The sequence below is a fragment of the Pholis gunnellus genome (assembly GCF_910591455.1).
Source record: "Pholis gunnellus genome assembly, chromosome: 18".
In the NCBI taxonomy this organism is placed as follows: Eukaryota; Metazoa; Chordata; class Actinopteri; order Perciformes; family Pholidae; genus Pholis; species Pholis gunnellus.
The window spans coordinates 716,800-744,619 of record NC_136545.1 but is presented as its reverse complement, the minus strand read 5'-3'; the positions used below and the strand labels follow the sequence as shown (position 1 = coordinate 744,619).

The window sequence follows — 27,820 nt, the reverse complement described above, 5'->3', positions numbered from 1 at the left end:
CTCGAGGGAGGGAGTCTGTCTGTCGGTGAGGAGTTGCGCAACAACGCGGACAAATGTAACTAGTAGAAACTGTTTCAAGTGAGTAGGACATTACTAACTCCTCTTCAGGTAAGAATCATTTCCATCCGGGACACTTCTGTAAACCGCTAGCTGGCTTGAGTCATGCACGAGCGAACTGTTGACATTAACTCGTGTGGTATTGTCGTATGAGACGTCTTCACAAACTAGGGGGCAACGTTACAGTCTGTTTACTCTATTTGGAAAGTGGCAAAAAGGCTCGTGGGCGCACATCTAGCTAGCAACCAAGTTAGCCCGCGGCTCTTTACGACCATATGGAAATGATATTTACCCGTTACCCTGGACGGAAACGATGCTGCATCGATTCCTGCTATCTGCTTTAAAGTAATAACTGAATTCTATGCAGCACCAGTGCAATGTCAGGCCAGGACAGATAACCAATAGCTCGGACTATTGAGAATGAATTTCATATTCAATTTCACTGGTCACATTTTGCCTTGGCACTTGGTCACTGAATTAAGTCAGTTTAAAGCATGACTCCCTGTCAGTCTATAACTTACTTAAATTAAGTTATGCAATTCATTCCTAACTTTTGCAGGTTATTTTTCAGAAAACGGCATTTAGAAAAATTATAGCCTAGTCTTCAATACAACTCATTTGAAACCTCATACATATAATTACATTACAATGGAACATTGTCACCTTTTCCTTTCCGTTCAAGTTTAGTTAAAGAGCTATTGAGTATGGCCTATGGCATAAAATGTGATACTATACAGTTTAAGACTACGTTTAGGGACCAAGTGTGCTGGCTTATTGCAACACAGACTCTTATTTCTCCAAGCGAGGAGAACAGCCTGTTAACATTATACATTTTACATGCAGTGTGAAAGCAAAGCCTCATATCTGTGTTTATGGTGTGTGTGGTTTGTGGATGTCTGTGGGTATAAAGGAACATTACGTGGAATACTGTAGTAACAGCAGGGGTGAACACTGGCTGCAGGCTGGAAAGGGGGCCGGGTGTGGGGTGGGTGGCGGTGAAGTTATGAGGATGCCTGTAATGGGCTAAAATGACTCACGTGTCAGCTGTGACAGTGGAGCCGGTGTCCCGGGTGACTGAGCTGGTTTGTATCAATCAAGCGGAAAGCCATGTCTTCACATGTCCTCGCTGACATGCAGCTCGACCGTTATTCTCCGTCCTTATGGCTATTTGAGGTTTGGAAGAAGTGTCTCTAAAGTTTGAAAAAAGACAAATGCAGTTAGATTTGGTAGTATGGTTAAGAATATTGGATTACGGATTTTATTAATTGCAATATTTCTGATCGAGGTATTTGGTCAAAAAAATTGTGATGTAGGATTTTCTCTACCTTGCCCAGCCCTTGACGCCAAATGATCATTTGTAAGGTTATTACTTGTCCCGTGTTACCTCGTGTTCGTACGCTTCCATGGTGAACAAATAAACCAAAAATTGAGAAAGGTCTTGATGAATTAAAGTAAATGGGGGCCACGTTTAACAACCTCGAAAATAAATCAAAATATCAGTTGACTCAGTGTGACTTAACTCTCACACAACTTATGCAGTATATTTCAAGTCTCTTTTATCCGGTCGTATTCTCACTTCTTACCAAACACATGCATCTTAAGCTAAAATAGTCTGTTCGTGCGAGAATACTGTTTATGCGTAGTCTGCAAGGTTATGTGTTTTGTGCCAAAAACAAGGCAAAACTCTCTAGATACAGCAATGGTTTAATAAATAACATAAAAAATACTTGAAGTCAATATATTGTGTCAGATGATCAAAAGTTCTGAGAATTTCCTGAGCAGGAAGGAGGATAATGTACTATAAATTAATCAACATTCCACAATAAATAGAAGAATAAATCAAATTGATAGGGTTACCAATGGTGCTAAATTTCATTCATGAAGTAAAGCAAAGGTGCTGTTGAAAAATAAAACTGATCTGAAAGCATCAGAAAGGAAGTGGAAAGACCGAGAGATGACTAACATTAGAGTATTTTGGTGCTGAGAACAAGGAACTTAGTTGTGTTTAAATATACTGAACTTGAAGAGGTGGCTCTTCAGTTGAATCCAAAAAGACAACTTTGTAAAGCAAAGAAACTGTTGCTCGGATGTTGTACAAGGGACTGTTGATCAGTGATTTATGTTCAACACATTTATTTTTATTTTATTAACTTTTTGCATGCAGCTTGTGCCATTTATTTGACCTCTGCCTCTAAGAAGATTCTTATTCCTATTTTGATGCAAAGATTCTATTAATTACCACTGACTCAAGTGATGTCACTTAAGTCAGGATACTGGGCCGATACTGATCGTGTATCAATAACAACAGGGCTGTTGAAATCAATTCAATGTCCTTGCACAACTCTACTCTGTAAATACACACTTGTCACTTTTAATACCATACATGTCTTAACGTACTCTTTGTTTGTTTGTTTATGTATTTTACTATTGCACTGTGTTTATTGTCACGCACCAATCACCAAGCCCAAATCCTTGTATGCGTAACATTCTTGGCCATAAACCTTTCTGGTTCTCATTTTGATTCTGATCTTATTTGACATACTACATACAGTAGTAGTGAGTAGTGAGTTTTACTTCCTATTTAAGTTTTGACCAATTACTCCCCTGGTTTCCTACCAGAGCACGAAAGCAGAAAGGAAAACGGTGAGATGTGAGCAAAGTGTAGTAGAGCAATCCTGACAATTAACATTTGAAGTGTCCCTTTTCTATTGTGATTTAAGTGTGAAATTGAATTTTTATTTAAATTGATGTTTAATTTATTCTCTTCAGAGAGAGGGCGCCCAGGCTCACATAAATTGGGCTGACATTTCAGCTAATAAGTGATGCCTCTCTCAGTTTTGCTCTGCTTTTAAAAAAAAAATGTGATATCTTTTTTTAACTGTTTAACTGACGGTTAAATATTAACCAGGGAAACGAGAACCTTTTGAAGAACTAAGGAACTAAACGTAAACCTATGCTTCGACCGGTGAAACCAGCGACTGAATTTAGTTCCTGTACAAAAGGTCCAGGTGTAAAAGAAGTACCTGTTATGGGGTTAGTGCTCTCTGATGGTTCAGGAACTTTTGAGGCAGAGGTTGCAGCCCCCGCCATCATTGACTGGTCAAACACAGACACTGGCACTTTAACAACTCGGGTATCGCTTCATTCACAAAACAAAGAATTACTCCAGGATCAATATGAGCTTGACCCCCCCCACGTGTTGGCAACTGCTCAAGATTGCTCATCAAGTTGATTGATTTGAGACTTTGGAGGCGGAGATGGAATAGACAGTGGCTGATTGCACTAGCCATGCCAGGTGCCCTAAGATAGTGTGTGAGCGTTCAGGTTCATTAGTTCATCTCATCTTCCACCAAAGACATGGCTATATTAAATGAACATGCTCTTTCACTGTGAATAACCATCATACACTCAGCAGATCATCTACTGTGGAGACAGGCGCTCTGGAGTTTAAAGTCTCCTTTTCCACCTCTACATGTCTGCTTTTCCTTCATTAATTTAATCAAACTCAAAACAGTAAACACAAAGAACAGGATGACTCTGTTCTAATGTGTAAAAACAATCTCAAACGCTGTCTTGGTAACCTCAACCATCGGAGGTCAATGCCTAACATTAAACCTCTTGCGAGATTGTCGGAAATTGTGAGGAATGAGTCCTGTGAAAAAAGTACCTCAAAAGATGCCTTTGTTTTTCAAATCCTATATCTATCTAATTGCCTAATCTACAGTTCTTAAGATGTGGTGAAAACGCAAATCGGAATGTATAAAAGGGCCTTTTAGTCCCTCGTTTCATTCCGCTAGTTCGAAAAGTTCATCAGCCTTTTATTACCTTTTTTAAACAGAAGTCACACCTGAGTGTTTGTGTGGAGTGTGAGTAAAGTAGCTGAAGGAAGGTTTTGCGCCAATTTTTCTGGTGGGTGGGTAATGTGTGTGTAATAAACTGGGTGACATAACCCCAAACGTTTAATTTGGCATGTTTTCTTGTTATTTTGATTTTAATAGAATTATTTTAAGTCCAGTTCATTTGTCTTACAGTTGACCTTATTGTCGTGTCACCTGGCAGTCCTGTCTGTGATGCATGTTGCACCCACAGAAACACCTGAGAACGCTTTGCATTGGCTGATAGCTTCCCGGTGAAATGTCTGCTTAAAGTTCCTTTGAAGTACTGGAATGGTGTTTGCGGGTGTTATCTCTCTAACTGCGGTGGACTCGTGACTAACTCCACTGCAGGGGGCTAGAGTCTATCCCAGCATGCTTTGGGCAGGAGGCAGGGTGCACCCTGCTCTGGCTGCCAGTCTATCACAGTGTGAACACACATATGTACAAATATATTCACAGAGGTTTCTGTAGCATTCATTTGAGGGCAGATTTTCATTGGGACAGGAAGAGGAAACAGATGTGTGGGCTCATGTTGAACATGTGAACAGAAATATAAAAAAGTCCCAAGGAAGGCCCCTCTCAGGGTCTGGTTGCAGTCACTGTTCTTTCCTGGTATTATTCTGAATTTGAATGACAAGTGGGTTGAAGTGAGGTCCTTGCGTGTGCATGATTTGTTTTTTGGGGTTTAGTTTACTATAGCTTACCTTTCTGGTCTGGTGTCGTTAGCCAGAGGCTACGCACGGCACACCGTGGTAGTCCCACCGTGGGTCCAGCCCGGGCAGCCGAGCTCTATCTGCTCCTCAGCGGCATCCTGTCACCATAGTCCACTAATTTGCCAATAGTGGACGGCTTCGTTCTCTTGGACGGATAAAAAAATAAAGAAGCTAATATGGGTCCCCAAAAATAGATTGGGTGGCCTTTAATATACCTAGGCAGCCCGCCAAAGTAAAGTCCATGTGTCGAAACACCGATGTTGCTCAGACTGCCTCTGAATGCGGTTGATCTGCTGGATGACACCCATCATATTTGTTCATGATTATACTACAATACTACAGCATTATACCCTGCAACTTCACCATGGATCACACAGGAGCCGACTCTATGAATCTGACGCACCAGCTCACATGGTGTCACTAGGATCAAGAACCGACATTCTTGTAAAGTTTATTAAGGTTCGCTTCCTGACTAGTGCGTGTGTGTGTGTGTGTGTGTGTGTTTGTGTGTGTGAATGAGAGATAGAAAAGAAGCAGGGATCGAGGGAGTAGGTGCGAGTGCATGAAATGTATAAAACTAAATTTTTTTTATTTCTTTTGGGTAAATTAGTTATCTGGAAAAATAGAAGATATCATTTTCTAACAATCAATAAATGAGTCTTTAGATGAATAGACTAATATAAAAAATAGTCGTTTGATGAATCGCTGCAGAAATAATGGTTGAGTACAGCCCTAGTTAATTGTTTAACACCCCTAAACACAGCGCTGTTCTAAAATATATTCAACAGTTTTCTGGCTGAGGCGATGTGTTACAGTCGACCATTGAAAGAAATCATGAAATCTTCGGCGTGTGAGAGATTTTCGAACCTTGCATGCCAACAACAGCACAGTCCTCATTAACAGCAGCCCGACATGTAACCTAAGTCATGGCATGAGGCATTGCCAACATTTTAATGGTTAGTGGAGCTGAGTATGTTAAGGTGAACACAAGTTAGCACATGTACACTCAGCTAAATGCTTAAAGGGTGGGGTGGGGGTTCAACATGACATTTTAGAAGCTATTTGTGGTCAAAAGTTATTAATACATCAGTACTTGGCAATAGTACCTCCAGGAAATCAGAAATTGTGAACGCTACGGATTTCAACGTGTTGGTTTAGAGAGAGGAAGGCACGCTCGTCACTCACTAGCTCACTCTGTGGCTTGCTCTCAGTGATCCGCTCGTTAGGCAATGGCCATCTCATTTCCAGTTCAAACTGGAGCACGGCCTCTATCATCATGAGTCATCACCACAGACACCCAGCGAGCCTCAACTCCACTGTCAGAAAAGAGCGATGAGCACTGTGATTTAGCAGTTAGTTCACAGCATATGTAGTCCAGCTCAAACTAAGGTAGATTAAAGCTCATTTTCTTTTTGCTCTGTAAGCTCCACTAGCAGTCATGTATGGATATGGAATTGTTATTTATTTTCTATTTACTAGCAAATATTGGTGATTTTACTTCTTATAGAGAACTGTGATCTCTGAGTCAGGAAACGTTCCTGCAGACCCTCTTTTAGGGCCAATATCCTGCATTCCAGGATGTGTCGCACGCACACACACACGCGCACACACACATACTGTCAACTCTGGGAACAGAGGACACAGAGGCTGACTTTTCAATGCGAAATGAAATATACATGAATTGATGTGTTATGCTTAACTAACTTACAGAAAATGTAGGAAGCTTGTTTAACAGCAGGAACCACATCTGTCTGGGTGGCTGCTTAACTCCTCCTCCTTTACACATTCCTGAGGACCTCTTAAGACAGTGGACTTGCTTTGATACTGACATATATTGAGTTGATTTCACTCATTAATCTGCATGTAGATGATATGATATATGATATGATATCAGATGTTTGAGTATCATTCAGCAACTGAGGAGGGCCAGCTTTCAAATATTTTATACCAGATAAGTCAAGAACCAGTTCACATTTACAATGACCCCCTGGCCAAAAAGGCAGCAAGTTATTACAAAACAAAGTAAAAAATGTAAACATCTCAAACAATCTCATCCAAAAATTACAACATCACAATATGTTCAATATATAAAAACAAACGGTGTTCCTGGAGAAGCAAACTCAAACCAGGTGCAGTGATCATAGAGATTTAGCTTCTTTTGTAACTCGTTCCAGTCGCTTGGAGCAGCAGACTGCAGACTTTTGGAATGACCATGTTGATGAAGTAGCTGGAGCGTAAATTACGGTTACTGTTGGAGGTGACGGGTAGTAAGTGGAGATATGAGTTTTTTTTACCAATGATAGTTTTGTAGATGAACTGATACCAGTGGATTAATCTTTAGGTATGGAGTGATGGTCAGTAGAGTAGAGAGTACAGGCTGCAGTGGTGAGAGTTGAAAGGAGCACCGGTGACCATCTCTTTCTTCTCTTCAGCCTCTGAAGAAACCCCAAAACGGCCCAAAGGCCCACATCCAGCCATCTTTAGAAGAAAGAAACAGAACTCCACCGTGTCTGGCAAACGCTGCCAGCATCTCTGCCGCCACGTACGGCCGAGCAGACCAGAAAATGAGGTGAGAATCTGCTGGCCATTACCTCCAGCACAACTTTTCCCCTGGCTGTTGGAACCAGCAGATTCAATTTTATGTTTTCCGGTGACTTTGGGATCAATGCTAATGAACTAATTAAGAAGCGTTCATAAGTAGGGTCTCCCAATCAAAATACAAAGAACAGCTACTGAATTGCTTCACGTGTTCCGTTGTGCTTCCCAAACTCTCAGCTGCTGAATGGTGCATTAATGCGATGTGATTGGTCAATGTTAAAGCTCTCTTCCTCTTCTGTGTTCCCCTGACGTAGATTCAACACAAGTTAAATTCTGTTTATTTAATATGTATTATGATTATTTCTGATTGCCAAAGACAAGTGCCATCACTGTCCTCTAGTATACAAATTCCATTTACCAAATTTACCATGTATATTTTTGGAGCGTCTTGAGACTTATTAATCATTGTTACATATTTTGGTAACAGTTAATGCATTTATGCTAAAACTATATGTATTTTTATCACTAGGACCTTGTTCTTATATAAAAATGAATGGTTTGATGTCAGAATTCACTTTCCACACATATGAAAGTGAGTCTATGGTGGTAGCTCATAGGCAGGGGCAGCAGAAATACAAGACATGTTAGTACAGAAAAATCACAGATGTGCATTTAGATGATTTAGAAACATTTGACCTCATGCAAGAACATTTCGGTATTCTTATCTGAACTTCCTCCTACTTTTTTCCTATGGTGGCCTTCAGTAAACGCTCCTAACTTCAGATAATTGTGTAAATGAGCAGCGTAAACATGATGAAGGCCAGCTGTGCATACGTGAGCACATGTTCATCAGTAGTCAATTAGCATAATAAACGCCCCAATAACACCATATAAGGAGTGTCATAAAATGAAGACCAGTAATGGAGACCAAAGAAGAGTCCTGTAGAGGACCCGTCACCTGAAGGTCAAACTGTCACTGAAATAACACAAGACGATAGCTGACTGCAACGGGAGGGGTCAAATCATTTAAGACAACATATTAATAGTGCAGTGTTGTACAATAGCATCAATAGACGATGAAACCGGTGAGATCATTAAGCTATGTGGATACTTTTAAACTCTATGGGTCTATAATTCACATTGCAGAGTCAAACAGGATAATGTCAATACAACTGTGAAGTGTAATTATATGAGTTTTCAATCTCAAAATGCCTTCAAAGTAATTCATTATACAATCCATGAGTAAGAAACTTATCTTTTGAAAACAACAGACTAATTGCACATGAGTCTCAGGACAGGTCTCGACCACTCGTAATGTCTGTTTGTACCCAAGAGGAAATTCTAAATAGGTTCTCCTAAATCACTCGTACAAGCCACTTAAGAACTAATCTGTTCATACATCATGATTATCTACATCACAGTTTAGGTCAATAATAAGCCAGTAGTTATCTGCCGTGGACCAAAGTGCTGGACATGCGCACAGAATTACTAGCCAACAGACATCTCCATCCTTTGCCTCCATGTCCTAAAGGAACCACTGCTCTAGTTGCCTCTTTTACAGCAAAATGCCTTTCACTGTAGTCAGTCTGTCTACTCTGTTTACAGGTAGTACAGTAGAAAGGGAAGATATTCAGAAGATTCATTTCTCTTTGTATCATAGCAGATTTTAATGAAATTTGGTACAAGCGTTAACCTTTCAGTGTTACCAATTCCATAACACAATACAGTGATTTGGGCGATTTTCTTATTGAGCTCTGCTTGTCAGAAGAAGTTCTTAAAGTACTTACCGGTCTTTGCAATATTGCAAATGTCAGCATGTGCATATTCCTTTAGCTTATTAGTTAACACACACACACACACCCACACAGTGTCATGTGGCACAGTCAGTATGAAAGTTTTGATGATACATTAAGTGACACAGAGATGTGGTATCACTGGCGTTTCCTGCTGTAAATCAGTTTAACTCATGTGGGCCACGTGCAGCCAGCAATCAGGTCACCTTGCTGTCATGCTTTATCTCTCTCCTGCCTCTTATCACTCGAGTCAATAGTTAAAAAAATAATCTTATGTTAAAATGCTCTGAGACTATAAATGTGCTGAATAATTGAAGATTTGATAATTTATCTTCTCTGTTACAGGAGTTGGTGGTTGTGATGCTACCATGGAGGCGCAGAACAACAACCAGCCCACCTTAGACAACCAGAACCATCTCTACAAAATACCCGGTCAGGAGGATCAGGTAGGTCCTTCAACTAAATCATTAGACAGGTTCAACGTATTTGAGCTTTAGAAAATATTCTAAAAGCTTGGCATGAAAACTGGAAACAACTAGATTAACGCTGATTAAATGCAGTAAAATCCAACTACCAGCACATCTAAAAGCTCACTAATTTACTCCATTACATATAATCTTAGAAAAAAGACGTTTTCACTGGGTGCAGTAGTTTCTTGGTATCATAACCTCATCGTTCACTGTGAGGTTGCCAGACAACCAGCAGAACGTCCAGGAAGTCACTACCCGGCACAGAGATATTCTGGTACATTACACCCCGTTTAACCACAAGAGATACAACTAGTTCATCGTGAGCTTTAGAGGTGCTGGTAGAGCGTTGTCAGGTTTTCACTTTTAGACAGAGCCAGGCTAACTGTGTGCCCCTGTTTTTAGCCTTTATGCTGAGACAAGAAAGAAGACACGCAGATTTCCCAAAATTGTCAAATGATTAATGTTATAGCTCTATAAATTGATTTGTCTGTATTGTCTGCTTTGGACATCCGGACAATGCAATGTATTCCCCATTATTTAGAAAAACCCTCTCAGACTCTGTTAAGTTCCAAACAGACAGAACCACAAACATGTTTGAACTGTACAATAATAATAATAAGTAGAAGGGGGACATCGATGGCTACTCAGTGATGAAGTTATTAGGGTTGTGTATTGGAAAAAAACTGTAATATTGTAAAGGTGTTACAATTCGACATATTGCGATTTTCTTTTTTTAACCTAATTTTAGGAATTTATTTAAATTTTTTTTATGCAGTCAGAACAGTGGGATCTGCATTGACATTTGTCACAGTTCCTGTAACATCCAACATTATAGCACTACTTTTTGTACAATCTGAGCCACTGTCTGCCACCAATCATTGCATGTAAACTATGAATTATATTAATCGATGGTGTTTTTGAAAATAGATTACAGTATCACAAAACATAACATCTTAATACTCGACTGTATCGATATCATCTTACACCCCAAATGTACAGTAATTGCTGTTTGTTGGCAGGACTGTATTTGCGCTTCGGTTCCATCATCATCATTTAAAAGCCACAGTTAAGCATTTAGCCATTTTCCAGAGAGTGAGATTTATTCGATGCAACTAAGCTTCCTGATGCATTTTAATGCACTACATTGTTAGACCTTTTAATGTGGTGTTTTCATGTACAGAAAAACGTGCCAAGCTGTAAGTACTTCTGCACTCTGGCAAACTTCCGGATTGAGAAGAAGATTGGTCGGGGCCAGTTCAGTGAGGTCTACAAAGCCACGTACCTGCTTGAGGGACAGCTGGTTGCCCTCAAGAAAGTCCAGGTACAGCACTCAGCAGATACTGCTGCAGGACCTTATTCTCAATTCTAAATTCATACGTATGTCAAGATTGTTAGCACAGTGCATGTGATTTTATCAACTGGTCAATTTAATAGTGTTAATATTTTATGGATCATCAAGATTGCCAAAAGTGGCAAAACCAGGCGGCATTTCTTTGGTTCTGCCGAATGAAGCTGATGCTGAAGTGTCTTAAAACGTACATTCTCTCTAATGTCCACCAGGGGGCGACTCCTCTGGTTGTATAGAAGTCTATGAGAAAATGACTCTACTTCTCTCTTGATTTATTACCTCAGTAAACATTGTAAACATGAGTTTATGGTCTCAATCTCTAGTCTCAAGTCTTCTTCAATACAGCATGATGTTCATTTAGTAAATGATGGTCCATTTAGAGTCAAACAGACCATAAAGCAGGGGATGCTTTAGGGCGGGCTTACTGTGATTGACAGGTCGCTGCTGCTACCAGAGTTGATATGTTTGAGGTCATTTGGAAACAGTTGCGTGTTTCCATTCAATTGTCAAGCGAATTGTAAGCAAACTTTTGACATGTCGCAAAAAGAAATGTGATTTAGGCAGGTTTCCATCAACTGGTTTGGTTTTTGTGCTATTGAGGAAATTTTGTCAACTTTTGCCATTTCTATACAGCTTTTCCTAATGCGCATAAAACACGTGAATGGAAATCGCTAAAGTCACCATTACAAGGACTTGGTCAATGGAATTGAATTTGTATAACACCTTTCTAGTCTTCCAACCACTCATAGCGCTTTACACTGTGTCAATACTCATACATTCACAAAAACATTCACTCACTGATGGCAGAGGCTACTGTGCTATAGGTGCCACCTGCACATCAGGAGACACTTGGGGTTAAGTGTCACAGCCGCCAGCACTACATAGTTTGTCCTTAGCGGAACATTTTACAGTGTAAGAATAAAATAAAATGTCGATTTTTCAATATACCATGTCTAGACATACTAGAAACCTGTGCAGTCCTTCCAACCCTTTACATTTAGCAGCTCGTAGGCCATTCCTCAACCGAACCTGTAAAAGGAGTTAAAACATACAACTGACCAATCCAGATACTTGAGGGGAGACAAAACAGAACGTCTCCAGTTAAGATTGTTGCATTCTAGTTTGATAGATGAAATAAAATATTCTTTCTAGTTTTGTTCATATTCCTTCAGGATCTTAAACATGAAATGAGCTACATTTCAGCACTCACTAGGCCCATGTCAAGAGGCTACCACAGCTGGAACTGAAGAACAGCCTTGAACATAAGCTGGATGTACGTGAACTGTGTTGTAATTACCGTCAACAGCGATGCAAATGTATCTACAAAAGGAGGAAAGCTAATAGTATCTATTTAAAGGAAAAACATAATCGTAGTCTGCATCTTATTTAGGCTACGATAGGTCGTCCTTGTTCAGTCCCAAACAAACTGAGAACAAAACGAAGCACCAAACCCAACGAAACTTTAGAATGTCCTGTGTAGGTCAGTCAAAATGGGAAAGTGTGAGGCTCCACTGAATGATTTCAATATGTTAACGAGCCTTGTTTAGCCATCATAGATGTCTTTTTCTTTAGTGGAGAAGTTCTTCAACCTGCTCAAGAGCTTCAAACACGCGTCCGTTTGCCCGTTGTGCAGCTTGATTATCTTAGTAAGTGTAAGAGTAAGCCTATTTCTATTCCCTGTGCCTGGAGTCGTGGCTTCACTTCGCCATACTTCATCCCCGCTGCTGTAAAGGGACATTACATTACATGATGTGTCCCGTACATCACTTTTCTGTGCAGCCCTCATCAACCGTACTTTGTCCCTAAAGTTTAAAAGCCTAAAGATTAGAGGCATTGGGAACAGAAGGAGCGTTGTGTTGTGGCCTGCAACTTGGAATTGGTTTATCTCGCTCCATTATCACAGTGATTCCCTAATTGGTCAATATTGCGCAAGATAATGGAATTGGTCGAAGAGTGTGGGTCCATTACCAGAACTCATAAATTCATGTTAACTTATATCTTTGTCACTGCAGATCTTTGAGATGATGGATGCCAAGGCCCGTCAGGACTGCATCAAAGAGATAGATCTACTAAAGGTAAAGATGAGCAAACATTACCGTTGTGTTCAGTGGGTCAGTGAGACACATGACTTATTGAAAGGTTTTCCTGCATTGTTTAGAGGGAAATATGAGGATAAGAGTGAGATCACTTTGAGCTCAGCTGTATGTTGTGTTAACATGAACAAATAACAGATTAGTGCCTGCCAAGAACAATTTCCCTTCTGTTCGTTCATTCATCGCAGCAACTGAATCACCCCAATGTGATCAAATACCTCGACTCCTTCATTGAAGATAATGAGCTCAACATTGTTCTGGAGCTGGCGGATGCTGGAGATCTGTCCCAGATGATAAAGGTCAGAAATCACCAGATATTCTGCATGGGTTTGAAAATGAGATCCCTGTGAATTGACCCTTTGCTAAGCCCCACCCCCAGCTGCTACTCCATCAAGCTCTCAGGGCTATCATGGAGCCCACACTGTCACTAACTGCCCTCCCTGAAGAAATGTTATCCAACATTATCACTTTTACACTACATTTAACCACGACTAGCTCCATATCCACAAAACCAGCCTGAAAATGAAAAATATATAAATCCATTGCATTAAAGTCTAGTGTGGAGCAGAAGTGTTAGTTGTCCGGCCGATGCTACGCTATTGGCCAGTCTGACTAAGCAGAGTCAGTTCTCTCCATAATGCACTCCCTTTTACCAACATTCATATTTTAGATAACCTTTGTATTGAATTGGTTCCCATAACTCTCGGGTCACACTGCCTGCATGAGCAACGTGTGACGGTTGCATCTCTCACTCATGTGCTGTCCACACCGACAGCGTGGCTTCTTTCTGCATAGAGTTTCATTTAATTTCATTATAAATTACATTTATATTCATTTTACACCGAAAAAGATTAAGAACTGTGTGCTCATTTGTAAATAATATCAATCCACAATTAAAAGATGTGACAGTCACTGCATTTTCCACAACACTGTCCTGCAAATATTTCATAAAAAAGCCTTGTTAGCAAATGAAGAGATTCTGTCCACAGAAAGATGCTAAAGGGCTTAAATATTGAAATGGAAACGGAAGTGTTTAGCTAAATACATATTGCCCTTTTCATGTCTGTGACTTGTTCTACAGATATAGATTTTGAAATTGTAGTAATGTTGGTATGATGTCAATAAACTGTCAAGAGATTATTTTCACTCTATACTTTGCATGGTTTATGCGGGCGGTTTGGCTGCTCTAATCTGTTAACGTGGGCGCCAAAAGAAAAAGCAAGAGGTTACAATATACACACGCGCTGCTCACACTGCAGTGTGGCCCTGCCGTAAATATACTACACGTAGCATTTTTCAGTTAAACATTGTAACTTTTTATGGACTAATAATCCTGCCTTCTATCTGTTTAGTACTTCAAAAAGAAGAGGCGCCTCATCCCAGAGAGGACCATATGGAAATATTTCGTGCAGCTCTGCAGCGCTCTGGAGCACATGCATTCACGCAGAGTAATGCACCGTGGTAAACCGCTACTCACTGCTTTACTCTTCCTCCTCTCAGTCCTCATTCACGCCATGCACACTTCATCATCTCCATATTTTGTTTCTACTGATATGTTTCATGCTGTCATCCATTTCTCTGCTCTACCCAAACCGTCCTCTCAGCTCTGTTAACTTTCATAGTTTTGTTTTCTTTGACTCTTTCTTACTTCAATTGTTACTCTACAGTCAATATTCAAACACAGTACTTAACATAGCTCATCTTTCTCTACAGCTTACAATGTTCTGATAAGCTCTGTCTAAACATTTCAGGTTTATTGCTGTGCATTGATTGGTTTAAATGTGTGTGTGTGTGTGTGTGTGTGTGTGTGTGTGTGTGTGTGTGTGTGTGTGTGTGTGTGTGTGTGTGTGTGTGTGTGTGTGTGTGTGTGTGTGTGTGTGTGTGTGTGTGTGTGTGTGTGTGTGTGTGTGTGTGTGTGTGTGTGTGTGTGTGAACCAGATATCAAGCCAGCCAACGTGTTCATAACTGCCACAGGGGAGGTAAAGCTGGGTGACCTGGGATTAGGCCGCTTCTTCAGCTCTAAAACCACGGCAGCACACTCCTTAGGTAAAGCACATGCAACACATACTCTGCATGTATATACAGAGCACACATACATACATACACACGCATTCATGCAAAAACAATAAGACGCAGCTCAGTTGTATAATTTTGTGCTGATTCAACAAATGACAGACCTATTTGAAACTAATTTTAAATCAAATCTGATCAATACTATGATAGGCGTTGATTTTATGTGCTAGATTGTGAAGGCAATGAAGAAGTTATCACTTTTGAACTAAATGATCATTTGTTTACTTCCCTCTCCGTCTCAGTGGGGACACCTTACTACATGTCACCGGAGAGGATCCATGAGAACGGATACAATTTTAAGTCTGACATCTGGTCCCTGGGATGTCTTCTGTACGAGGTAAGATCACATACACTTAGACCCTTATTGATAGTGAATAATAATAAACGATAACTTTCTTGCCCTGCAAAGAGAAGAAGCCCTGCTATGGCCCTGGAGACTGCAAAGTTTATTACATCTCAAGATACTAATGACTAGAATTGCTGCCTCGCGTCTGTGTGCCCTCGCCGATCAGTTCATCCTTCAGTCTGAGTGGAGGTTTGTGCTAATTATGAAAAGATTATCGATAGATATCGCGTTCACGAGAATGGGACGGACTGAAAGACAACTGGGAAACATACCGGCTACAGCCATGGTGGTCCCCGACGCAGAGGCATAGAAATGATGACCAGCAGTAGGTCTAATGGTGCGTCAAACCCCCGGCCCGCCACGTCATTTTATGTGGCCCGCGAATCCGCCAGCAAAAAAATGTAAAAAGTCAGACTTGATACATTTACAATTATCCTCTGCTCTCTGTATCATGCACGGCGGAGCTCCAACAGATGCAACAGTCGCCCTCCCGCAAGCAGCAGCAGCACCCCCCCCCCCCCCCCCCCCCCCGCTGACAACCGGCCCCTTTGGAGGCAACCATGATGCTGATGCGGCCCAGAGTGAAAATGAGTTTGACACCCCTGGTCTACACCATTAGAAAAGCATATTGGCTGCATTTTCAGGTGTCCGTTGTTGTGGAAATTTATCATATCGTTCTTTTAGGTATAACTTGTATCGCTTAAACCTGCATATATGTAGATGAGGCCAACCAGGCTCATTTAAAACCTAACGATAAATGAGTTCATCGGTATTTTAGCATTTCTGACTTGCTGTAGTGTTATTTCACCACCTAACCCTCTTCCCACGAAAAGGCTGGGAACCGGCCTTGGTCTGTGCAGCGGCAGACAGAGGAGGACGACATCTGCGAAGGGGGGGGTGAAGGGAGGAGACGAGATAACGTGCATATACTCTGTTTTTGTCTATTCCTTGTTGTTAGACCTCCGAACCATCTGTGGGGAAAGAGCTCTATCCATTCAGCTGAATTATCATTAGTGTCTGTTAAATAAATATGTTTTTATATTTTAAGAGTTTTCTCATCTCGATGATTTCTCACCGGGAGGTTAAAAAGATTATTTTCCACGACTGCTCTTCTGCTGGAATCACAGACTGTATATAAGAAGTGGACGTAGTTATCGTGACATCACACATTGATTTGTGGACTGATGTTTTGAAGCCTTGAGTTCGGTGTTTTCGCTGCCGTCATCTCAGATTATGGCCGTCGCCATCTTGTTTTTCCGCAACCGATGACCAGAAGTTGCCATATTTGGAATGTGGAGGAGTGATGTAGAGACTGGTAGCGGCAGCAACCTGTCAGTCACAGGTAGCCCCGCCCTAAAGCATCCCCTGCTTTATGGCCTGTGTGACTCTAAATGGACCATCATTTACTAAATGAACATCATGCTGTATTGAAGAAGACTTGAAACTAGAGATTGAGACCATAAACTCATGTTTACAATGTTTACTGAGGTAATAAATCAAGAGAGAAGTAGAGTAGATGCCATGCGTCAGTCCTGTCTGCTCTGTGTGTTAAAGGGAAACAGTACGGGAGGGTGTTGTGATGGGCCTTATGCGTTCACACTGGGTGTCCTTTAGGACAATGCAGAAAAGAGAATAGAAAGAAATGTGTTTTCTAACTTCACTTTGACTGCTCATTGCGTTTAGAATACGAGTTAATTATTTTATTAGCTTTCCTGATTTTAAACTTTCAAAGAGTGTAGCTAGCTCTAGTTTGCAGGCTAGTTAGCTGCTTTCCCTGCATCTGTCCAGCCAGATGCTGGTCATCATTGTGGACATAATTCTATTCTTTGTCACATTTCCCTGTGTTTCATTGGAATGCATTGTTGAGACAGCCTTTCCCCAGAGACAATGGTGTCACAGTCCTCTGTGCTCTGCGTATTCTCTGTGCATGTGAGGATGTTTTGACAGGCCAACAGAGACTGAATGAGCAGCATTATGTGTCTCATTTCTTCTCTGGCTGCATCACCACATCCACCACATGAGACACCAGACACTTTCTCACTCTTCATACCTCCCTCTCCTCTTCTTTTTTAACATCAGAGGAGGAACAATTACATGGAAGTACTACAGGAGGCAGTTTCTGAAGATTCACCTGCAGTGTGAAACCTGGATGCTGAGAAGCAGACGCTACACCGAATCACTGGCTTAAATGTGTAAGAAGAAGGTGAAGTAGTAGGAATAGTGGAAGAAGTGGGAAAGGGATTCATTTATATCAATGTCATTGCAAATATTGAAAGCTCCTCTCAGTTAGAGGTGGGCCTCAGATTAATCTCTATGAAGTGAACTGTCTGATCCAGCAGTGACGTACAGTATCAGTTGCCATCACCATGGCAAACTTTGAGTACAGCAGGAGACACACAGCTGATTGAGATGAGCTAAATAGTGCAGTTTGACATCACACACACACACACACACACACACACACACAGAGACAGACAGACACACACAGACACACACAGACAGACAGACACACACAGACAGACACACACACACAGACAGACAGACACACACAGACAGACACACACACACAGACAGACAGACACACACAGACAGACACACACACGGACAGACAGACACACACAGACAGACACACACACAGACAGACAGACACACACAGACAGACACACACACGGACAGACAGACACACACAGACAGACACACACACAGACAGACAGACACACACAGACAGACACACACACACAGACAGACAGACACACACAGACAGACACATTATACAAATTATACCCATTCCTTTGTTTCAACTATTCCTACTACTTCACTTTCTTCTTACATATTTAAGCCAGCAATTGAGTTTGACAGCAATTGAGCTTTTCAACATCCAGCTTTCACGCCACCATTTCTTCAAAAATTGGCCGCTTTCTTAAGTTTTCTACCACCAGGCGATGGCCCTGCAGATCGCCTGGTGGTGATGACCCTCCACAACATATCAACCACTGCTGGATCACAACTCACTGCACCTCACCTCTGCCACCCCCTGTCCCAACCCTAACCCTAAGCCAGGTGGAAAGGGAGTTCTCCAGGCTCAGAATAAACTAATCTACTGTGCCTGCAAACTTTAGGTTTAGGTTTACTTCTTAAATCTTTCTACACTATGGAAGACCTCTTGCATGGTTTCGGTGCCAAAGAACGGATGTCCCAGCACTCTGAAAAGACTACACACCTGTGGCACCTATACGTCACATGTCATGAGGACCCTTAAAAGGCTTCTGCTGCACCTAAGGACCCTGAAAACTGCTTTTCTGATCTCCAGACTACGTTTTGTCATGGAAACGCACACTAGAAGTGTCACAGGAAATGACGTTATACCATGTAGGATTTCTTTTGTTCAAGCAATCTGCTGAACTTTCCTTGTAGTCATGCTTGTTGATGTTGTCGTTGGTACGAGTTCACAAAAATAGCCTGTGTCCACACATCTTTACTATGTATAGCCTATATCCTCCAAGTGCAACAACAACTTTTGTCCGTGCTGTTCCTATTGTTACAGGCGACCCCTCCTCCAGGTTACCCCTCAACCGCTGTCTTGTGCTCTCATTGGCTGTCAGTCCCCAACAGGTCCAGATATTTCATTTATACATGGAATGCTTCTGCGATGCATCAGGAAGCCTCTTTGGCTCGCATCTATGAACCGTTCACACGTAGTGCTTGGGCTCCGATTTGCAAGGGCGGGCCAAAAACTGCCGCCAAGTGGAGAATCAGGGTTAGAGTCATGTACAGTGAACTGGATCATGGACTACCCCGTTGGCACGGTGTGTCAGAGTAGCTGTGCCTCTGAGATGGTGATAAGGGGCACTGGTGCACCTCAGGGAACTGTACTGGAGCCATTCCTCTCCACTATCTACACCTCAGACTGCAGGTGTCATATCTCGGTATGTGTAAAGTGTATGACTGGAGAGATGATCAGACAGACTATCATTGTCCCTTGTTACTTAAGGCATTAATGTATTGGAAGTTATTCAAGAGCAATGTTATAGGGTGTTAGTGGACGGGGTAGTCCGAGTTGGTCTTTTGCATTGTTTTCGTTTCCAGTGTTCACTGTACACACACACACACACACACACACACACACACACACACACACACACACACCACTACTTCTAAGAATTTCCCTGATCCAGCCCGTCTTCCTCTGTCTCCAGATGGCAGCGCTGCAGAGTCCGTTTTACGGGGACAAGATGAACCTCCTCGCCCTCTGCCAGAAGATTGAGCAGTGCGATTACCCTCCCCTCCCATCTGACCATTACTCTGAGAAGGTAGAGCAACACACCGACTGTTAGGCTGTGAACACAGATATCAACTTTAAAGGTCAATGTAGTCTCAAACTAACACCAACAGCATCAATAAGGACGAATCCAGTTATTTTTGTCTATATTTTCATTCTCTCTATAATGAATCACTATCATAAATATATGTTGGACATGGATGTAAAGTGCAACATTACTGGTTGGTGGAGGCATACAACCTTGAGGCGGTAATTGTAGTTTAAGAATAAAATGACAGAGGGACTTGTCATGGGACGTGTTAACAGTAAGAAAAACTTTCCACAGCTGCGGGACCTGGTTAGTATGTGCATCAACCCAGAACCAGACCAGCGGCCGGACATCGTCTTTGTGCTGCAGATCGCCAAACAGATGTGCATGTGGACTTCCAGCACCTGAGCAGCATTCCCCCCCCTCAGTCTGAGGACCTCTAACCACTTGGCGTTCGCAGAAAGGTGTTTGCCTTACCTTCATCTCGACAGGAGGAAGACCATGGAAAGACTTCCACGTATTTTCTGTCATGGGGGATATGAAGAGGTGCATTAGTGGTGTAGTGGCTGCATTTATGCCCTTTCCTTTAGCTGAGGATAGAGAGCCGCGTCTCCCAAAGCTTTTTTCCGACAACTCCACAGGGGTTGCATTCCAAGTTCATACCCTGTGTGTCGGGTAAAGCGAGGGCAGTAGATATTGGGAATTCAAATATTCCTGTCATTGTAATAAAAAACAAAATTATTTTGTCAATTTTTGTCGATAGCTTGATGCTTAAAACACAACTTTGACATATTGGCAATATTAGTTCCATTGACTCAAGTGGCAGAAACAGAGCAACATTAGCATTCATTTGGAGTCATGTTTGTGTCCACCTGATGACTGGAAGTCTGATACTCGCTCTCCTTTTAGCTCTGTTTGTGGTCCCCACCAACCCCTGAGAAAATGATCTGTCCCTTTAGATGCTAAATGCTCCACTATGTTCACCAGCTGGTCTCCGTAAGTTTGGGTGTCTGCCAATACCAAAGGGCCTACTTGTGTGTAGACTGGTTTTACAGTGTCCCTGGAGGAACTTCGTCATGTCTGCTCAAATCAAATCATCTCAGTGCGGGCGTGCAGAATACAGATATATATATATATAACACAAAGCCTGAGTTTGAACATTTGGGAATTGGAGTTTGAAAGACGGGGATTTTTATAAGGCAGCGAGAGTCTTTAACAAAAGATTCTATTGTGGTGCATTATAGGAAATGTGGGATCAAGTGCCTCTCTGGTATCTCAGTGTTTGACCATCCCTTTTTCTGATCTGTCTCGCAAGTCCCCGCACATTCTAGAAGTGCAGCACTAAGGCTCTGAAGTAACATTTGAAGTCACCTGTGTATACCGAGACAGTGAAGAGAGATCTGTAGCTGACGGGGCTGAGACGAGCAGCTTCCTGTAGTCTTTTCCTGGTTGCCCAGTCTCAGTGTGAAGTAACTGTCCCTGCTCCTGGATGTAATACTTAACCCGCCATGTTTTGAATTTGTAATGATCTTTATGTATCCTTAATACTTGTGCATATCATTTTCAGTGTTGACAGAAGGAAAGAACTGCATAAACCATCTTTTGTTTGAGTAAAGGACGACCTTGTGATAAAAACAATGTATTCATCATCATTATCCCTGGGGAACAAAACACACTATCGAGTGCTGCAGTATCTTTTACTGAATCAGTTTTTACAAGTCTAACCACACAGAGTTGTACAAAGTTTATATGTGTAAATAAAGATAACTGTTACTGTGAAACTGTCAAAGAAACGAGATGCTGTGAACGTCATTTTGATAGATGGTACCAAATGAGAAATTTGTTTAAATATGTGGATTCACTGATCCAACGCTTTCATTCCCGATATGATAGGACACCTGGGCTGTTTATTAATACGCTGTATGCCTCACTGTGTGGAAGTGACATTCTTTTATGTGTGATTCAACATGTGTGTTTGTTAAAACTCGTATTAAACGTATTAGTGTTGATGTAGCTTCAGGGAGCCACAGCAGAGGGGCCGAAGAGCCGCATGCGGCTCCGGAGCTGCGTGTTGCCGACCCTGGATCTACGGGGTCCCTCAAACAACTTTAAGAAAGAAGTGAACAAAAACATGAATCAACTTAAACACTTTTATTGTAAATCATGGAAAAAACATGCCATTGTGTTCGGAATTTTGAGGGGTACATCAAGGGACACATGGTCAGTATTTTAGGAGGTGTCCATGGTCTGTACAGTTTCCTCCACGACCTCCAGGTTCAGCGTGGTCTTGGACAACACACCGGTGGTTCCTCTTTTGTACTTGTAGTCGCCAGTTCTACATCGGGGAGAAGACGTACATGAATGATGACGTTTCATTTCTATCTAGAGCTGAACTGTTGCATTAAACAGGTCTTGCCACGTTCATCACAGCATGCACTTCAGACAGAACTCCAACAGAAACGGCCATGCACGTTAGTGATGTAAGTCAAAGTGAGCAGGCCGAGTGGATAGAGTTACAAAAAAAACTAAAACAGCTTGTTAGTAGCAGATTGAGATGTTAGGATCTGCACTCTAGCACAACACTCTGCATCTGTACTCACGGCTGATCGCCTTCAAGCTCATTCACTCTTCTAGCAGAACAAGCAATGAGACAACAAGTCATCCACTGAGTAACAGGAAGTTAATGAATTCAGATCACGACTGCGATATCCCTACATGCTCAGTGGTGACGCGGTGCGTTCTGTTACACTGCTGTTCATCCTGGATCCCTGATGTCACCATCTCAACAAACTTTCCGTGTGTGTGTGTGTGTGTGTGTGTGTGTGTGTGTGTGTGTGTAAAACATTGATGCTGTTTTGGTATAACTGCTGGTTTCATAATTTTCATCTACATTACCATCTGAAGTCATGTGCTCAATATACGTTGTGGGACTGATTTATGTAAATACAGATCCCACTGTTCTGATAGCATGAAAAAAGGAAACTTTTTGTATGTATATGGTGGTGTGTTCTCTACACTATGATCACAGTATATCATCTTACGTATGGTATCGCTAGATTCATGATATGCTAGGAGCTGCATATTGAGCACCTTTAAAGTCAAAATGTTCAACAGAAGTGATGACCAAAACGCACAAAAGTAACACTCGGGTTGTTTAACATGCTGGGAATCAAAAGCAAAATAATGTGAGCGAACAGATCCAGGAGGAAACCGTTTCTGTGGCATCGCTGGTTCATTTCTCACCTGACCCCCTTCTTGTTGACCTCATCGTGGGGCCGGATGTAGTCCAGCTTGCCCTTGGTGATGACACACAGGTCAATGTTGCTGCCGGAGCCCAGGTCGTTAAAGATGCCCGCAGCGATGGCGTCTCGCACCAGCCGCTTGGCCTCCTCCTCCTTTAAAGAAACAAAGCGATGCTCAAATGAAAACCAGCACGCCGTTACAGGAAGTATCAACCTCCGTATGAGAGGGCTGTTGTGTTGTGTGCGAGTGGTGTGCCGTACTCACCTCCATGTCAGGCTTGTAGCGGTCCTCAAACACCGCCATGGCAGCCAGAGACCCAGAGCCTTCAGAAAAGAAAACGTATTCAGATACAGAACACGGACGACCTGGAGGGCTTTATGGAAAACCCTCAACTATTATACACTCTGAGATTAATAAGCAGGAATATTAAAGCTCGTAGATGGAACTTTCATTTGGTTTTTAAAACTCTGACATCCGGGGTTATTTACATTACTTCATAAACATGTGAAGAGGTTTTAGATCCATTGAAAGAACCACGTGGAGGTGAAAGTGCATGTGGTGCTGCAGACTGACCCATGGTGACGTAGGGCAGCTTGTCAGTGGAGCCGTGAGGGTAGATGCTGTAGAGGTGAGGACCGTTACAGTCCACTCCACCCAGGACCAGAGCAGCACCGATGTAGCCCTGATACCTGAACCAACACACACAGCACATTCACTCACATATATCACGGTTCAAAGCAAGTAGAAAACATGAGACTGATTTGGGGAAAATAAATGGCAATACCAATTTCTGCATCACTCTGAGTAACTGTAACTTCATTTGTGTTTATTTCACTGGAATAACCAGAATCGTCTATCCGGTTATTGGATGTAGTTACAGTTTCTCAATAGTAGTAGTAGAAGATACGGTGTGGCGATAGATAATGTGTGTGAAGACAGACGCGGTGTGTTGAGTGTACCTGAAGAGCATTTGCTTCAGCATGCGGTTGGCGGTGGCCACGCGTGGCAGCCGGCCTGTGGAGAGGGCGTGCAGCTCCAGGTTGGAGGAGATGATCTGAGTGGTCATCTCCGTGTCTGCAGCTGTTCCTGCCCCACAACAGCTGGGCAACACAACGACACGGCAACCAGTCAGTTAGACAACAACCTGGGCTTCACCGCATGAAGCTCGAGAAGAAGAAAAACTATACAGTCGGATTTGATTCTTAAAGCCACGGTGTGTATGCCTGTCACTAGAACTACAGTATCCACTTACCTTACAACCAGTGGACATGACCGTGATGATCTTTGCTGACCTGCATCTATCTCATGTGTGTTTGTTTACATTAGAATGTCACTAAGCGGCATGGTGGCAGAATAAACAGCAGGGTTTTGCTGGGCGCTGTGCACACATTGCACATCTTTGTTAACAGAGCCAGAGAGTCTTTATCGTTTTGTTTTGGAATATTTTAATATCATTTCAATGTCTGAATATTGTTAAGAATCCAAAGGTCATTGCTCTTTCAAAGGGTTTACTTGCATTATCATGCTATTATAGTATCATTATGTCAGTGGCATAAAATGGTCTTAAAGTTACAATATGTTGATAACAGATCATCCAACAAAAGTTTTGTGACAAACTATGTTTAGCATTAGAACATTTGTTTGTCCTCCCAAGATGGGGCCTGCAGCCCACGAAGACTCTAACCCTAAGCACACATCACCAAAGTTCATCTTTCCATTTGAAAACGGTTGTGTGTGAAACAGTGCAAGGACAATAATGAGCGAACACAGCCCTACTCTGTCAGAGTTCACTTACTAAATGTTGGGCGAGATGTAGTGGATCTTGGAGCAGTTCTTGTCTGCCACGATCATGCCCTCAGTGGCTCTGGTGTCGGCTCCGAGGATGACGCCATCCTACACAGGGAAACACAGATCACCACTTAGTCTCAGCGATGCGGTTTGCTTTAGTGCTTTTCAGCAAAGTCAAACAATACTCCGTCTAACAATCAGCCCATCAGCTGACACCTTCTGGTTGGTTTCTCTTGGAGCATTCCGTCAGAATTCAATCCCTTGCTTCCTTCACCTCACACATTTCCCCTACATGTTAACCTATACGAGGGCGCATTAGAACATGGTTTGATTAACCAGAATGGCCAACCAGTATTAGACGCCGAACCAACCTAAAGACAACAGAATGTTTTTTCTGATTATCTGAAGCGAACAGGGCTCAAGGATGTGGTTGGCCCGAGGCTTAACAGTAAAATGTTAAAATGCTCCACGTTATGATAGAAATGGGACATCATTGTTAAAGCGTCTAGTTTATCCGATTATGCTGCTGTAAGAACTGTATGCGTGAGACAAATGAAATCACCTCCTCCTCCTCCTCTTATAGTATCACCCTGTGTGTTCATGCTAGGCAGAGAGAACACACAATGAACTTCAGTATGCTAGAATATTGTAGGTTTGAATTCTCATTCATTCTGATTTTGTATGCGACCTGCTACCCGTCACTCACCTTGAAGACAACACCACAGATGGTAGTTCCTGTTTTCCGAGCAGCAGGTAAGCTGCATCCCACTTTGTTCGCTTCACCTTCCAAAACTGCATTTCTGAAAATAAATGTAATGTTATATCTGTGTCACTGTAAAGCAAACTGGCAGCCTAACAATACATGTTAATAACCTGAGGCTACAATTTTATACAAAGCTAAATGTTGAGCAGTGAGGCCATGACCGCAGGAATGTTCTAGATCTCTACCAAACCTTATGTTGGTTTTGGAGCTGTCCTTACTCATATTGTTGGCAAAGAATTTTTCCAATATATTTGTTCTGACATTTTAGTTTCACACACACAAATATGTGCCGTTTGGTTTTATGTCTGTAGTTCACAGCACAAAAACAGAATTGTATTATAAATCTTAGCATTCTAGCTAAATTTCACATCCACAAATACAACTTTCAGTACATAGTAGATAAAAACTAAGTTTTAAATAAATATGTTAATTATATGACTGTCTGTGGTGCTGAACATGTTTCGCTCTATTTCTGCCTGAACCCTTGAGGTGTCCATTACTGTTTCTTGCTGCATAGAAGGCATCATTGCTCCATGTCTTGTGATTGTGATAATCAGGCCAAAACACAATGACAAGTCACATAAACAGGATTTCAACAACAGATCCGTCACTATGGAATAATCTCAAGGTTAGCTTCTGACATCTCGAAATTAAATCTATATACATCAATTAATACGGTTAGATTATTTTACTGGAACTATAGTGGTATTATAACGACTTTCATAATTTCACCATCTGGGGTTCACTAACAGCACCGTTGCTCAGTAAAACACACCTTTATAACCTGAGCATTGCACTAACATGGACAGCAAAATTATATACACAGACACACAGTAGCGTTAAGTCTCCAGTGTTTGATTTATAAACGGACGTTAGCTAACGTCAGTTTAACGTTGCCGTACTCGGCTAACGTTATCTACGCAGATATCGGGCTGAATATCGTGGTTAAGAAAAGTTCCACCGTGATATTTGTATTTATTGTAAGACCCAGGTTATATACTTGAGCAACCATAACACGTGTAAGGTTAGCTTGATAGGTGAACATTAACGTTAAAACTAGCGTGTGGGAAATGCCTGAGTCATTGTATGGAAGCCAAGTTAACATGAGCTAGCATCACTGAGAAACCCGCATCAAAAACACGTCTACTCTACCCAACGTCTTAATAAAAGGGGTAACAGCTTATTAAACGCAGTAATGTAGTTATTCTGATCTGATTTCCATCCATTGAAAAGCGCTCACCTCTTGCAGTTTTCGAAACTGAAACCCCCGACCGGTGACTGGCTTACTACCAATGTCGCCATCTTGGTGAATTGAGGATTGTGTTTCCCGGAAGTAGAGGAAGCGGCTATCTGGTCTTCTTCTTCTTCTTCTCTTCTTCGGGGGTTTACTGGCAGCTGTCATCCGTTATGTTGCATTGCTGGCCCCCTCTGGAACTAGTGTGACATCTACACTGTGGATCCTTTTTTACTAGACCAGCGTCTCTCGACAAGTCAAACTGCCATTTTATTCATTTTCCATATTCTAGAATCAGTTTTTGTTCTTTCCTTCTGATTTAGATCGATGTTTACCTCTATATGTCTCTTTTTAACAGCTTCCTTTGCCATCTTGTCCGCCTCTCTGTTGCTCTGAATGGGCCATAGAGGCAAAGGCAAGAGGGAGAACAGAATGTAGAAAAAGAGTCATTGATTTGAATAAACCATTACCCAATCTCATGATTATTTATGAAGAAAATATGTTTCTATTCTTAGGAAAAAATCCATCATTGAAATTCTGATTAAATTAGTTTCAACAGTGACACCTGCAGCGCCGAGTGTGATTCTCTGAATAAGGGAACTCTTTCAGTCAATGCTAAAGGAAACAAGCATCATTAAGCCTCAAAAACTCCCATGAAGCTGAGATCAAAAGGTTTTGCATCCATTGAGCATAGTGATATGACTGTGGTGTAGTGAGAATTAACAAACCCGAACAGAGGACATTCATTTAAGACAGTGTGCAAACATTCAGAATACTTATCAACTAAAAAAAAATACTGACATTTTTTTTTCTTGTTTTACAAAAAAATATTTCATATGCCCCTTTTTATTGAATGTGAAAATATAAAAGTATAGATGATAAATATAATATTACTTTCATCAATGCTTTAACAGAAAGAAGAACCCAGGGGTTCTGTAGTTCTTTTGTAGTGCAACAAGAGAACAATAAGACTTGAAGTAATTTGTAAAGTATACGGACATGCACAATGTTCAGAAGAGGATTTTAGAGCCCTAACTAACAACTAACAATGTATCTGCATGAGAGCTATACAGGGAAGTGAGAACATTTTAATTTGCTTGTAATTTGTGTGAACCAACTCTTCAATAAAGCTGGAGGTCCTCTAAAAGACAGTTTGTGTTTTGTTCTATTCTTTAAGCA

At 41.7% G+C, this 27,820-nt stretch overlaps 2 protein-coding genes across 3 annotated transcripts; one reads left to right on the top strand and one right to left on the bottom strand.

Moving 5' to 3' along the window:
- The first annotated feature begins 21 nt into the window (after positions 1 to 21).
- nek6 (NIMA-related kinase 6) lies at positions 22 to 21,393 on the top strand. 2 transcript variants are annotated; one of them, XM_079178706.1, is made up of 11 exons: positions 24 to 108; positions 7,078 to 7,214; positions 9,322 to 9,422; positions 10,627 to 10,767; positions 12,807 to 12,869; positions 13,076 to 13,186; positions 14,240 to 14,348; positions 14,826 to 14,933; positions 15,203 to 15,297; positions 19,503 to 19,616; positions 19,911 to 21,393. In XM_079178706.1, the coding sequence occupies exons 3-11, from the start codon at positions 9,345 to 9,347 to the stop codon at positions 20,019 to 20,021; spliced, it is 930 nt and encodes a 309-aa protein (XP_079034832.1). In that variant the 5' UTR covers positions 24 to 108; positions 7,078 to 7,214; positions 9,322 to 9,344; the 3' UTR covers positions 20,022 to 21,393. The 2 variants fall into 2 exon arrangements, with proteins under 2 accessions (XP_079034833.1, XP_079034832.1); XM_079178707.1 differs by lacking the exon at positions 7,078 to 7,214 and having other exon boundaries at positions 22 to 108.
- A 356-nt stretch (positions 21,394 to 21,749) lies between these two features.
- Positions 21,750 to 26,717, bottom strand: psmb7 (proteasome 20S subunit beta 7). Its single transcript, XM_079179210.1, has 8 exons — positions 26,648 to 26,717; positions 25,351 to 25,444; positions 24,652 to 24,749; positions 23,816 to 23,956; positions 23,430 to 23,545; positions 23,121 to 23,179; positions 22,857 to 23,008; positions 21,750 to 21,948 (listed from the first exon to the last, which is right to left on the bottom strand). The coding sequence occupies exons 1-8, from the start codon at positions 26,707 to 26,709 to the stop codon at positions 21,843 to 21,845; spliced, it is 828 nt and encodes a 275-aa protein (XP_079035336.1). The 5' UTR covers positions 26,710 to 26,717; the 3' UTR covers positions 21,750 to 21,842.
- Positions 26,718 to 27,820: the final 1,103 nt, after the last annotated feature.